The sequence below is a fragment of the Bactrocera latifrons genome, unplaced genomic scaffold (genome assembly GCF_001853355.1).
Source record: "Bactrocera latifrons isolate USDA-ARS-PBARC rearing strain unplaced genomic scaffold, ASM185335v1 scaffold_494, whole genome shotgun sequence".
Taxonomy (NCBI): Eukaryota; Metazoa; Arthropoda; class Insecta; order Diptera; family Tephritidae; genus Bactrocera; species Bactrocera latifrons.
Genome location: NW_017537150.1, coordinates 148,146 through 163,740, shown reverse-complemented (window position 1 = coordinate 163,740; position 15,595 = coordinate 148,146). Strand labels below are relative to the sequence as shown.

The following is a 15,595-nucleotide window of genomic DNA, read 5'->3' as shown; positions in this document are numbered from 1 at the left end:
GCTGACGAGAACGGCAACGAGATATGCTCTGCCGCTTGGACGGGAAACTAGCTCGTTAACCGAAGCTTCGAGACGGGAAATACGTGATTCGACTCCTGATGTTGTTGTTGATTTTTGGAGCGAATTAATTTCTGCTGGAAGTGCGATTCGTGTATTTTGTCTGCCAGAGACGCGAGTTTATCGAGATTTATATTCGCTTGGGATGCAAGTATAGATTGCGTTGACATCGGACGTCTGCTGAGCCACTTAGTTCAAAGAATGTTGTCCGGAACGGTGTTGTCGAGGCTTCTAAGATGGCGTAGAAATTGAGACGGTTTTCTATCACCCAAGTCCTCTCGATCGAGAAGCTGTTGTTGTCGTGCTTCTTGCGAGAGCTTAAGGCGTTCGATCAGTGTCCCTTTTAGGCGAGTGTAGGGCATTTCTGTGGGAACGTTCAAAAGAAGGTCTTCCACTTCTGCGCCGGCCTTGGCGTCAAGGTGTGAGTAAGCGTAGTAGTATTGCGTAATTTCATCGAATATTCCGGCAAAGATGAAATTGTCTCTCGAGTTGGGCGAACTACAAGGCTGGTCGTTTGGAATTGAAAAGCGGACATCGTATAGAAACACATTGGAGTGGCGTTATACTGCCTTCCACTTCCACGTTTGCGCTATCTGGCATAGCGATTTAGCTGGAAAACTCCTGTTGTTCTGCAATCGGTTGTATGCGTGGGCAGTCACGTGCGCAGATGAGTACAAAAACCAATACACAAAGTGTACTGTAGTCAAAAAGTGTTTGCGTGATTTTAATCAATAAACGAAGTGCGGGGTCACCAGTTGTGGTGGTTATTGTGTGTGCAAGCGATGGCTGTCAGCAGAAGAAGAGAAGTTGCTCGTATGATGTGTAGTTCTATATAGCAATAACCGCGGGCGTCTTTAAACTTAACGGTTACCTATGTATTCCTTGTTTCGTTTTGTGTTGTATTCGTTTCAGCGTTACTTGTAAGCCGGGTACAGCTAACTTGCTGACATGGTGTTGCCATGTTGTATTAAACGTTGAAATATAACATAATATAATACATTGTGGCTCGTCCCACACTCTTCCCTATTATCTGGGTTGGGAAGAGTAAAGCATGTGGCGCATATATTAAGTGGGTTATCGCACTTTTAGCAGTTTTCAACTGTTATATGGTTAGTGAGCGTGGTTATTACTTTGTGGTTATTATTTTACCCATTGGATGTGGTCCGATTACATCCATCTTCAATACCGAAATGTCTTGAGCACTAGAAAACATATGTACGTGGCATGTTTCATCACTATATATTAATTTTTACTCAAGGTACAGAAGGACTTAAAAGTTAGTTACAAGCACTCATACAAACATACACTTTTAAAGGTGAAGCTAATAAAAACGTTATAAAAAGTTGATTAGTTGCGTCGATTAAGCCGTTTCCGTTTGTCTATCTATCTGTATATACCATATATACGCGAATTAGTCGCTCAGTTTTTGAGAAGGCTATCTGAAATTGTGCACACGCCTTTTTGTCCTCTAGGAACTGCTCATTTGTCGGAACCTCCGGAACTGATCGATAAACTCAAGTCACTTATGTTTGTTTGACAAGAAGCCTTCCTGAAATTTGTTGTAGATTATTATCCAAATCAGTTACAACTGCAGATTGGATTATTATAACATATTGCTAAAACACAACTGACCGATCAAATTCAAAAAACAAAGATATTTGTATACGCTTTTACGTAATCAAAAATGCGCTGCCGAAGTTAAGGTTTTTCCTTATTTATAGATAATTTTGGAATGGTTCAAGAGCACTTATTTTTTCCTTATACAGTTTTTAATTAATGCTATCATTTTTTAACAGGCATCCTGATAAAAATGAACACCCAGATGCTAATAAGATTTTCGTTAAAATAAAGCAGGCATATGAATTGCTAAGTGATCCTGACCGACGACGAATGTATGATCAGCATGGAATAAGCAGTGAAGATTCGCATTTTTTTGCAGCTGCGAGTGATTTTTACCGTAAAACTTCCTCGGAACAATTCGAGAATTTTTTTGGAAAACAGTTTAATGCCGACAGTGATATAAGCTTCTATCACAGAATCTCGATAACTATCAAGAATTACGAAAAGAAAATTCTTCCAAACAGCAAGTTCACACCTTATATTGTCATGTTTTATAATGATTGGTGTTTTCGTTGCACGCGACTTATCAGTGTATTTAAAAGGCTAATCGACGCTCTGGAACCACTAGGTAAGATGTATTAATGAATTAAATGTAAAGAATTGATGATTTCGGGTGAAACCGAGCATAAAGAACTCTCGCAAACGTTAAGATTGCTGGCCTCTACTATAATCCGTTGCACATGTCTTTTGAAGCAAAAACTTAAATTATGGCCTAGTAAAATCGAGGACTGAGCTTCAATCCTCAATTTCAATATAAAGTTTTGACATAAATAGGTTCGTAGAGTTTTCACAATGTACTTAAAATTGTATATCGACAGGTTTGCGTGTGAAACCAAATTTTACACCGCTGCTCACACAATAACACGAAATATAATATATCCCTGAACTCGCTTGTTTTCTTATAACCAGAAGTATTCAAAGGACTGAAAATTATTTGATCTAATGATTAATTAATTTGTTTGCAAAGTGCAATGCTAAAAATGTTGCTTTTAACTTATAAAGGAAATATATTTATAATATTTTGGTTTTATGTATCAATCTTTTTTATTTCATCAAATGAATTAGTAATGATAAAGTTAAATTTAAGAATTTCAACTAAATTTATTATATTTTCACACGTTGTGCTCCTATCTATCTAAATCTCTCCTAAAGACAGAATTTGAAAAAATAAAGCCGCCGAGGTTTTCATTTTTCATGTTCTACTTTACAAATGTTATAGTAAAGATTTTAAATATTCCAAAATTCCTGTGACAAATAAATCTTGTTGTTTTTGGCTGTGCAATAATGGGATGGAACAGTCGGTGACATTATAGATATGATTGAAATATGAGTTTTCTTAGCATCTATTTTAGTATGAGGAATTTTCTTTTGATTTACTGATGTTTAGTGCTGTTTTGAACACTCCAAAAGAGGATTCTTCGTTTACTAAGCTATATTCAAAACATATACATTAGGGTGCTTTTTTTTTAACTATTAATTTTTTTCAATCCCGTCATGAAATTTCCTTGGAAATACCGTAAAAAAAATTACCTGAGAATATGCGCGGTTAATACTTGACCAAGGCATGTAAAAATTTTCCATTCAAATTACACGACAATCGTGATTTTTTGTCTTTAAATTTCAATAGCTCAGAGGCATTTTATTGCATCACTTTGACTTTAGACGCATATTTCTCAGAATTGTTCACACTACAAAAGTGCCCAGTGCAAGAAAGTCTTAACTCACACCTGCGAGGTAGTAAGGGGCTCTAAACCTGATTTTTCCATGAAATTCGCATTTTTTTTTTTGTACATACCTCGTAAATGACCTCGCTATTCAATCTAATGGTTCATCCTACCTTTTTTTTAAGAAAAAAACATTCCTTTGCATTTATTTTTTGAAGAATATCTCTTTCAAACGAAGGCCGTTTATGTTTCAGATGGTCCATCCGTTGTGTTCAATTTTCGATGATGGTTTGTTCGAGTATTTAGTCTGGTAACTAGCGAATGACACTCCTGATGTTTTACTCCAAGGTCTGAATCGAAGCGGACTTGTCCGACTTCAGAGTTTACATATCCCCACAGGAAAAACTCCAACGGTGTAATATCTTACGATCTTGGTGGCTAATCAATCGGCTCAAAACATGAAGTTATCTGCTGACCGAAGTGTTCTCTCAATAATTCCATTCATTGATGCGRCATGAGGGAAGTAACGCCGTCTTGTTAAAATCAAATGTTGTCGAGATCACGWGCTTCAATTTCAGGCATCAAATAGTCGGTTATCGTGGCGTGATAACGGTCGCCCTTGACGGTTACGCTCTCACTGGCATCATTTTTGAAGATATATGGACCGATGAGTTCACCAGACAACAAACCACAAAGGACAGCTTTTGAATCTTTTCAGATTGCTGTTCGTCCCAAATGTGGCAATTTTATTTATTTACATACCCGTAGGCTTCATCGTTGAACAAAATTTGGATCGAAAACGTCGGATCTTCTTGTAACTTTTTAAGAGCCMATAGAGCGAAGCAATGTGTTTGGGAAGGTTGGGCGGCTTCAGTACAAGCTGCACACGTATTTGTACGCTTTCAATTTAAGATCTCGATGTAAAATAGGACAACGTGTTCCATACGTCATTCCGAGTTGCTGCACACGGCACCGAATAGACTCCTCACAATCTTCGTGTACGCTCTCAGCAACGGCTGCTATATTTTCTTCATTGCGTTCTGGACGTGGTCTATTCGATCGAATATTATCCAATAATAAATGCTGGGTCTCAAGATGGGTGATGGGGTTGCGAATAGTGAAATCGTGTGAAACATATTTTTTACAGACTTTTCGTAATAAAATTAATGATGAAATGCCAAACAATACTGAACAAAAATACCATGACAGTTTGACACGAATCATGCGTGATTGACATTACGATTGAGCGATTTTAGAAATTGTTAACTTGACCTCATCACTGTTCGTCTTTTTTYTAATGTTTGTAATGTCTAATTTTGTTATCAAACTAAAATGTGACTCGTTATGTCTTTTTAACTGCAATGAACATTATTGTAATATTTTAACAGATAACTAGACGTTACTTTAGAACAACCTTGCATTAAAGAACTGAATTTCGTGTTATTTCTTTGCATAATTTACGACATCTTTCTATTAAGTATAAAAATGAATGAGATACTTACATATGTATGCATATATATTTTTTTATATTTTCATTATAACTCGCTATGCATATTTTATGACTTCACCGGGGCCCGCAATGTGGTTAACTGTAATTAATTTGGGGAGGTTTCATCAAGGATTTTTTTAATAATAATACCCAACGATTATCCTCCTTCCGCCCCACCGACGCAAGCGAGCCAGAAAAGGCCAGAGAGTTTTAAGCGTTGCGATTTTAAGCTGCTCAGCTAGAGAAACAAAAATTTCATCAGCCAAAATTAAGAATTAGGATAAAGTAAGTTTATTATTTAATTTTTTTTGAAATGTTACTTAGTAAGAGTAGATAAAACAATTTTTTTAGGTATAAAGTGAATCTGTTAGATCAAATGTGCTGTAATGAGAGTTCAAATCATGACATATAAGGCGGAATGGTTCGTTTAACTCAAACTTGTTCTAAAAAATAAACTCCTTGGTTGAGCGAACGGAAACGTTAAAATTAATATCAGACAACATAAATAGGTGGACTATAGACTGCCCATTAATAAGTTTTACAAGAAATATTATACCAAGCATTTCTCTACTCCTAGCGAGTGTAGGTAGATTTATAGATTTTAAACGATTAGTATATGGAAGGAGTTTTAACTTGGAATCCCAATGTAAATAATTTAAGGCAAAAAGTAATAATTGTTTTTGTTTTGCTTCTCTTTGCTGTTTGTGAAAAGAATTTTTGTAGTAAGCGGATCCATAAATTCGTTCGACCAACATTTAACAAAACTACAATAAGAGCGCCTTTAGTGTGGATCCATAGTTACTCCCAGATCAACAAACCATACTTGCTCCAAGGTAGAGTTTTGTATTATGTATGAAGTAGAGTCTAGAGATCTACGGGAAAAGCACCAGCTTTACATTTTTAAAGATGTACCAAGAAACTAAAGTTGTTTGAGTCCGTTTGCAACTGACATCTTTAACTATTTAAAGTATATGATTTAAAAAAATTTACATCGTTGGCATATATTATAATAAAACTCTTAAATATTTAATAACAGATGATACGGATATAATATATATATCATTATTAAATAACAAGAACAGAATTGGTCCAAAATGACTACCTTGAGAAACACCTGAAAGGACATTAATTACCGTTAAAAACCGTGCTGAAAAACCAGAAAAATCCGGAAAGTTATTTTGTCTTTTATAATTGCTACATTTTACGATACATTTTCTGAGTTAATTAATGTCCCTTCAACAAGTTTAAATATTGCTGATAACTTTGCAATTCCCCTATAGTTTAAAATGGATGACCTAAATCCACTCTTATGTAAAGGAATTATAAAAAAGTTTTTCCATAGTGATGGAAATAAGCCTTGCATAAGAGATGAATTAAATAGTTTTTTTACGGGTTGGTATATATATATATATATATGGCACAGTTGGAAGCATGTGGAATCATGTCAGTGCCATAACTAATTCATTGTTTAAACTTATTTAACTAATATAAGACGTCTACTTCGGAAATGGTAGGTGCGTTAATTACAGAAATCGGATACGGAACATTTTTAGGAGAGTTAATAGAGTAATTTGATCTAAAAAATTCCGCAAACATCTTAGAAATTGTGTTATTGTCACTGGACATAATAGACTCATATTTCATCGCGGTCGAAAATTTTGCAGTTTTTTTGCGTTTGGAGTTGACGAAATCATAGAACGATTTTGGATTACGTATAATAATATTTTTTACTTTGTTTATGTAATTATTATAACATATTTTGTTATGCTCGCAAGTTAGAATATTTTGAATAGTCAACAACGTAACAACATTTTTTCAAGTTTCAAAGCACGAGATTTTTTAGTTTTTAGTTTACATAACCATTCGAAAACCACAAATTAGAACTTACTTTGAGTAACAACACATTTCGGCACATATCTTTCAAATGAATTGAAAATAGTTTCACTAAAATGAGAGATACTAAATTCCATATTGCTATTGTCATCTGGCCAAGTTAAATTAGCTTTCGCAAAGTTGAAGCGAGATCAAAGGTCTTGTGTATTATTGTAAAGTAAGTTGGCTATAAATTCAATATTAATTTCCAAAGCAGGATGATAACGGTTTAGCGACCGTTTTGACAAGGATACCTCCTTGACATCGTGGTGGAGGCAGCTCTGTTAGGTGGGCACCAAACGCTCATAGAAAATATTTTTGATCATATCGTCCTTCTCTTCCGTCGGGTTGTGGGCCCAAATCAGCGTTATATTGATGAACTTCACCTTTATGCGGATTTTGGCTTATTAACTGGGGTGAAAGCCAGGACTCGGCGTGGGAGTTTCTCTGCCACCACAAATCCGGCAATGGATTTGTGCTGCTTTATATGGCCAGTGTAGTAAATTCCACAAGAACCTACCACTCTCAATTCTTGTTCCGTCCATCGCATTTCAGGAATGGCGGTGATATCAGCTTTTATTCTATCATCGAAACCTTCTGAATTAAAGCACCGAACATTCCAGGTGCATGCCGTTGAATCGTAATCTTTCACACGTTTGCGTCATCAAAAAGGCGACATACATATTTAGTTCAGCGAATCAAGAGATAACGGCTGCGCTGGCTAGGTTATGTTGTACGGATGGAAGATAATACTCCTGTTTTGAAGGTTTTCGATGCAGTACCCGCCTGTGGAAGCAGAGGGAGATGAAGCCTTCCTCTCCGTTGGATATATCAGGTGCAGAAGGACCTGCCTGCATTTGTTATCTCTAATTGGTCCGCTGTTAACTCAGCGTAAGCGGTGTCTACGCCAGTCAAGTAGAAGAAAAAGCATATTTGTATTCAGACTTTTAAGTTGTCAAAGTTAGTTAGTTCTTTTTCTGCACGAAAAATGTGAACATTTCACTTTTACCTTCAGAATTTTAATTTTTATACCATTTGACACAAAGCATGAGTGCTTGGTTTCTAAAATGAAAATGTGAGAGTCTATTCAGACTGAGTAATTTACTGAAACTGATCTTCGAAAAAATCGTTGCTCTTRAAATATTTTAAACATTTTTTCAATAATATTTAGTTTTGTACTTTTTTGTTGTAAAATTTTTTATTGACTTTTGAAGTACCAATATAATTAAACAATATGTACTGTGTTGTATATATAATAATGATTGTGTTTAAACGTTGCCTTCTTATGTTTAGTTAGTAAATAGTTTAGAAGATCATTTAAACTTGCCAAACTCAATTAGATTAAACAACTGAGAATTTTAACGCACATGAATCTCCTAACTTCACCACGACTTAAGAAATTAATTCAAGTATATTAAACAATAAAAATTTTAACAAACGTCGTTCCTTCTTTTTCATTTAACGATTTCTGTCAGAATATTTCACACCTAGGATCTTTCTTTTTCACAGTGAGTGTGTATGTGTAATTTTGACAGATAGTATATATTTTGCTAAACAATCATAGATGGTGTTATTCATATACCCATCATGTTCATTCATATAAGAGTATAATATTTACTAAATTACAACACGCCTCCTTAAATTTATAATCTCATATTATATCAACTTAAAACCTTATAGGCTAAGGAATTTTCTCTTTTGTTGTTTTTTTATTTTTATTTATTTATTTATTTATTTGTTTTACTTTTTTTTGTACTTTAACTTTACTGAAATCTATGTAATCAAATAAATCTTAACTTAAATATTATAAATATTTATATAACTATATCAGTCTAAGATCTGATATGTTTTTTTTTTCAAATGTTTTCTTATCTAAACTTTTAGTTAACATGTCTGATAAATTTAATTTTGTATAAATTTTAACAATCTCTATAACTTTCTTTTAGTAGTTCTCATTTGTATAATGATACTGCACTTCAATGTGCTTTGAATTCTTGGTGAAGTTGCCATACTTAGCAATTGCAATTGCACCTGAGTTATCTTCATACAATTTAATTGGATCACAAAATTTTATATTAAATGATTCACTTAACAAGTTTCGAATAAAAAGTACCTCTGTCACTGCCTCTAACATAGCAGTGTATTCTGCAAAAGTTGAACACTTAGTTACTGTACTTTTTTTGCGAGATTTCCAATAAATTAAATTTCCAAACAATCTTATAATAAAACCAGTTATAGATTTTCTGTCTACATTATCTCCTGCATAGTCAGAATCTACCTGTTACGGATTGCCACTGCATTGCTCACACTCTAGTCACACTATTACAAAATTGCCACTACATTGCCCACACTCTGGTCACACTGTGTTACAGTTACAAACACTCTAGCCACGCTATAATCGGGAAATATGTCTTCTACTAATTTTCAAGTCAATCGGAACACTTTATTTTTTACACGTGCAAATCAATTTTTTTCTACTTTTCTACTTTTATTGGCTCATCTCGTGCATTTTGTAAATTAATCGTTTTAAAGAAACAATAAAATTAATTGTATTAAGAACAAAGGCTGTGTATAAAGTGGGGGCTGATTTACTAGATCAGTCCTTATGGTAATAAATGTGGTTTGCAACACCCAAAACCGAGGCACTCAATACTAAACAAGGGTTTCCTCAAAGAGCACTCGTTTCTGGAAATTACCTGGCCAGTAGCCCATCTCACTCACGAGTATTTCGCGGATGATGTTTACCCGCAAGAAGCAAGCATCATCTGCGATATTCGCCAACTCGCTGCAGTCCGTCTTCAGCCAAACGACACTCCTGCACCTCAGCCATATCGTGAAGCAGTACAGCCTCAGCCAAAGTTACCAAAGCTGCCGCTGCCGAAGTYTGACGGTGGCTATCAGCACTGGACCTCGTTCTGCACTCTCTTCCAGTCAATGGAAGTAATCAACACCTCAACACTTACAGATCTTGAGCGACTGCATTATTTACGAGTTGCCGTTAGTGGTTACTCGAGCTCATCTCACATATCCCGGTTATTGAAACGGCGTTTTGAACAGCCTGGATAGCACTCAAGGAATGCTACCGGAACAAGCGAGTTCTCATCGACGCTCAATTTGCACAACTACTTCAAGAACACTCGGCCACTCAAAAGCAAAAAGAATCTGCCGAATTTCTGCAGCAACTCATCTCTGGGGTAGATTCAGCACTCAACGCACTCGCACTCATTGGCTAATCAACAGATAGTTGGGATTGTCTGGTATATTATTCCACCATCAAGCAACTCYCAAGCCGCACTCGCGAACTGTGTTAGCCATCAAGCGACATATCCAACCTACACGCAACTCAAGGAGTTTATCAGTCAGCGGGCTCGCACTCTCGAGAACAAAGAGTCAGCTTGTCAGCAATCAACTGCCAGCACCTCAAGCAATCAGCAAAAATTAAAAAACGCCCTTCACGCCACCGTACGCAAAACTGCCACTCAGCCAGCTCAGCAAGACTCATTTTATCATGCCAAAAGTTCCGAACTTTGTCACCTCAAGATCGTCGTAAAGTAGTTATCCCACGACGTATCTGCAAGAACTGTATGGGCAGACACAACCGTGCATCGTGCAAAAGTTCTGCGCGGTGCAAGACTTGCAATTGCCATCACCACTCAATGTTGCACGAACCATCTACAGCAACAAGTTTGCCAGCTGCTGGAATTCAAATCGAGCCACGCAAATTCACCGACAATCAACAATAGGATGTTTGTGCAGCCTCCAATCAATCATGTCAATCCAACCACTCAATCCAATCATCACTCAACTCCGCCACACACTCATCAACTGCAATCACTTTAGAATTAGAGTTAGAATTCTGATCGACTCTGGGTCAGAATTTTCACTCGTCTCTGAACACCTCATCTCGCAAGCTTCAATCAAAAGACGCCACTCATCAGTTACCATCACGGGAATCAGCGGTAAGAATGTCATTACATCAAAGGGTTAGCTGACCTCATACTCAAGGCAAGTCACTCTGACACAACTGTGCAAATCGTTGTTCAGATTTTACCAATTCTTACTGTCCGTTCACCAACATCACGCGCGTCATCTGAACCATGGACTAATGCACACCGTATCAGGCTGGCAGATCCGCGTTTCCATCTGCCACAACCAGTGGACATAATCATCGGGGCTGATTTTTTTGGTCGCATAATTAAACCAAATATCATCAGGTACCCGTCAATTACTTCAATTGCTCAACTTTCAATTTTTGGCTGGCTCATCATTCTACCAGCAGCACTCACATCAACTCAGCAGCCTCGTCTTTCACTAATCACCACCTCAAACATTAGACAAGAAAGCAAAACTGACGAATTGCTCACTCGATTCTGGATTCAAGAAGAAGTTCCACAGCAATCGGTCAGTGAACTGACCCCAGAAGAAGGGCAATGTGAAAAATACTTCAAAACGACACATCAACGAGACCAATCGGAGCGATACATCTTCCGGCTGCCAATCATCTCAGATAAATTAAATCTGGGAAATTCGTACAACTCAGCACATCGACGGCTACAGCAAATCAGCAAGAAACTCAACACCAATCAAGAATACAAGCAACTCTACACATAATTCATGCAAATCTACGAAAGAATGGGACACATGACTGCCGTGTCAAACACTCCAACACTTCGGTATCAGGAAGGTTGAGGGTCTCAAACGGTGAGTCAGCTGTTAAATATCACCAGCGCACTCAATCAGTATACTATCTGCCACATCACGGAGTGTTACGTTCCGACAGTGTCAGCACCAAACTTGGAGTCGTCTTCGACGGCTCGTGTGTCACCACATCAGGCAAATCACTCAACGATTTTCTGCACATCGGACGTACTTCCAACACAACACCAATACATCGTCTCGACAGACATTGAAAAAATGTTCCGGCAAATCAACGTACWCCCAGACGACTGGGACTTGCAACGCATTCTTTGGTTCAATAATAASAAAGAGATTACGCCATATCATCTCACCACAGTCACCTACGGCACGAGATCAGCACCGTTCCTTGCCGTCCGAGTCCTTCAACAACTCGTGGAGGACGAAGGAAAAAATTATCCACTCGCAGTACCTGCACTCAAGTACGGCAGATATGTCGCCGATATTTTCGGCGACATGATAAGACTTCTGAGCTAAAAGCAATCACCAATCAATTAAAACAAATCTGCACGGCGGGCGGTTTCCCACTCGCCAAGTGGCAATCAAACAGCGAAGAAGTACTCAATTTCATTTCACCAGCTGGAGCACGTGATGAACCGCACCAGCTTGGAGACTGCACGAGCAAACTACTAGGATTGTACTGGCGCGCAAAGTCTAACAATCTTAGATTCATCATGAAAAGCCACTCGGACAATCACAACAAGTCCTCCAAACGAACAATCTTATCTGAGGTGGCTCAGATCTTCGATCAACTGGGATTTTTATCACCACTCACAATCAAGGCAAAGATGCTGCTGCAGGAATTGTGGTTGCAAAAAATCAGTTGGGATCACCAGGTCCCGTCGAAGTATTGCAATCATGGCAATCACTGCAACACGAACTTCAAGAAATCGACACACTCAACATTCCACGCTGGATTAATACTTCAAAGGCCATGAAGTGTGAATTCCACGGGTTTTGCGATGCCTCTCAGCTCGCAATGGCAGCAGCATTCTACGTCACAGTCCACTCAGCATCCGGAGAGACACTCGCGACACTCCTTTGCGCAAAGACAAAAGTAGCACCACTCAAAGGACTCACTATCCCACGACTAGAGCTATCAGCGGCGCTGCTACTATCGAAATTAATAACTTACGTCAAAGCCACTCTTCAAGTTGATGCACAATCAACCACTCTCTGGACTGACTTATTAGTCACAACCACTCCATGCGTCACGCTGGAAGGACTACGTACGGAACCGAGTTGTCAACATCCAATAACTCACCACGGATTGCAACTGGCGGTATGKTCTGGGTAAACAAAACCCAGCTGACTGTGCATCTTGAGGCATCACCCTTGCTCAGCTTTCATCACACTCACTGTGGTGGACGGGACCAGCATGGCTCTCAAAGTCACGATGCAACTGGCCTCGGCAGCCAGACACTCAGCACGACACCACTAGTCAAGAAGCTCGTCCAAGTCTCACTCTCGTCATGACAACCACTCAGCCGATTAATCAATGAGAGTTGATCCAAAGTCAACTCAAGCAGCGTATTTTTCACTCRAGTTACATCAATTCAAGGCCAATCGTGCACTACCTGCAAATCATCCGTTTCACTGACTGACAGCATTCATCGACGAACACGGAGTCTTGCGAGTTGGTGGTCGACTCGCAAATTCCACACTCACGTACAATCAACAGCATCCTATCATTCTGCCAAGACACTACACTCATCAGTCATCTACAACGCACACCTCCGTACAATGCACGGTGGCACTCAGCTAACGATGGCAGAAGTTCGTCAATCATACTGGATTGTCGGTGGAAGACCAGCAATCAAAACACTCTTACTACGCTGTATGAAATGCGCTCGCCACAGGGGTAAACGAGCACAGCAACTCATGGGCCAGTTGCCTACAGCAAGGGTTCAACCATCAAGAGCATTCTCCACACTAGTGGGGATTATGCTGGACCAACTACAATCAAATCATGGAGAGGAAGAGGCGCCAAACAATTTAAAGGCTGGATATGTGTCTTTGTTTGTATGAGCACATCAGCTGTGCACATTGAAGTGGCAACTGACTACACTTCTGACACATTCATTGCTGCGTACAGACGGTTCACCGCACGCAGAGGCATCTGACACACTCTTTACTCAGACTGCGGCACAACATTTCATGGCGCAGAATTATTCACACAAGGATCATCAGAAAGCACATCAATCGCTTCACTCCTACTGGATGACGGCACTCAGTGGCAATTCAATCCACCTGCAGCACCGCACATGGGCGGCAAGTGGGAAGCAGCGGTAAAGTCAATCAAATTTCATCTCACTCGAACACTTGGGGACACATCATACTCACTCGATGAAATTATGACTTTACTCACACATCCTCAACTCAAGACTAGAACCACTCAGCGATGATCCTGAAGACTTCGCAGCACTCACGCCAGGTCACTTCTTGATCGGCCAAGCACTCACAACGCTTCCAGAACCCACTCTACGACCAATCAATATCGCGCTACTATCACGATGGCAGATGATACAGCATCAGCTTCAACAATTCTGGAAGCACTGGTCAACATCATACTTGCAACGTCAACTCACTACGACGAAATGGTGGCACCCAAGCAATCAATTAGAAATTGGCTCACTTGCATTACTCGCCGACGAGAGGTTTCCACCTTGCAAATGGCCACTTGCAAGAATCACTCAACTGCATCCTGGCGCAGATGGATTCACCAGGGTTGTTACACTTAAAACTGCAACTACCACTCTCATCAGACCAATCACAAAGTTGGCAATCCTTTCACAGGGCAACAAAATCAAATCAGAAGCACGCTCCTGATGGCGGGCGGAATGTTACGAATTGCCAATGCATTGCCCACACTCTAGTCACACTATTACAAAATTGCTCAAAATTGCCCACACTCTGGTCGCACTGTTATGCAGTTGCAACACTCTACCCAACCTATAATCGGAAAATGTGACTCTCCTGCTAATTTTCAAGTCCATCGGAACACTTCATTTTTTACACGTGCAAATCAATCTTTTTCCACTTTTCTATTTTTATTGGCTCATCTCGTGCACTTTGTAAATTAATCGTTTTAAAGAAACAATAAAATTAATTGTATTAAGAACAAAAGCTGTGTATAAAGTGGGGGCTGATTTACTAGATCAGTCCTTATGGTAATAAACGTGGGGTGCAACACCCAAACCCAATGCACTACCATACAATCCAATATTTCAGATCTTTGGTCTTATGCAAATATTTTAAGATTCTCATTGCATGTTTGTAATGAGTTTGGTTATAACAACTTTGATATCTACTCAAATAATTGACACTATATGCTACATCTGGTCGTGTGCCTGTGCTTATATACATTAGGCAGAAAAAGTCTGTGTACACGCTTCTATCTAATTTTCTTTTGTCAAAAAATAACTTGTATATATTATTACTGCTTGTCTATTGCATAATCTCATTGTGTTTGTGGCAATAAAAAACCTGGCAACATTGTTTTATCGATAAATTTCCAAAAAATACTCATGTGGCAGCGCAGAAAAAGTCTGCGTACAATTAGTAAAACGGGAATTATCGGCGTAATAACAGAGTGTAAAAGTAGCGGTAAGTTATAGTTTTAAATCGTTTTTTGTAAGAGAAGCAATATTTAAGGATTTTTGTGTATTTCACTTCGAATTTAAATTTAGTTTACACAATATCTTTAAAGGCAAGGAAATAAGCTCTTCCGAAAGAGAAATAATTGTTAAACTTCATGAAGAAGGAAAATCATGAAGTGAAATCGGTCGAATTGTTGGAAGAACACGTTCTTCCATACAAAAGGTGATACAAAATTATACAGATTCATCATCTGAACACATTTAATGAAAAAGCGAAGTGCCGTAGTGTAAAATCGTCAAAATGACAAACGACAGCTTTATAAAGGAGCTAGTGCAGCAGCAACACAATTTCGCAGCATCGTTGCTCGAACAGCAGAAACAGTGGATGCAGTCAATTCAGCAGTCCATGTTCAACGCTGACAGTCCTAATCGTATAAAAGAAGCAACAGTGGTTCCGCCGTTCCACGTATTTAATAAAGACCATCAGAATTGGGAATMMTACCTGGAGCAACTTTCTCAACATTTTATGGCCTATTCGGTAAGCAGTCCAGACAAGCAAAAATCGTTTTTTCTATCATGGGTCGGTATGGAATTGTTCG

The 15,595-nt window shown here is 38.6% G+C and overlaps 1 protein-coding gene across 1 annotated transcript in view; it reads left to right on the top strand.

The window, feature by feature from the left end:
- Window positions 1-1,853: 1,853 nt before the first annotated feature.
- LOC108973621 (dnaJ homolog subfamily C member 16) overlaps window positions 1,854-15,595 on the top strand; it is a gene marked incomplete at both ends in the record, with an annotated part of 147,328 nt that continues 133,586 nt past the window's right edge. Inside the window, 1 exon segment of the mRNA XM_018940999.1 lies at window positions 1,854-2,245. Coding sequence (XP_018796544.1) covers window positions 1,854-2,245 — 392 coding nt within the window.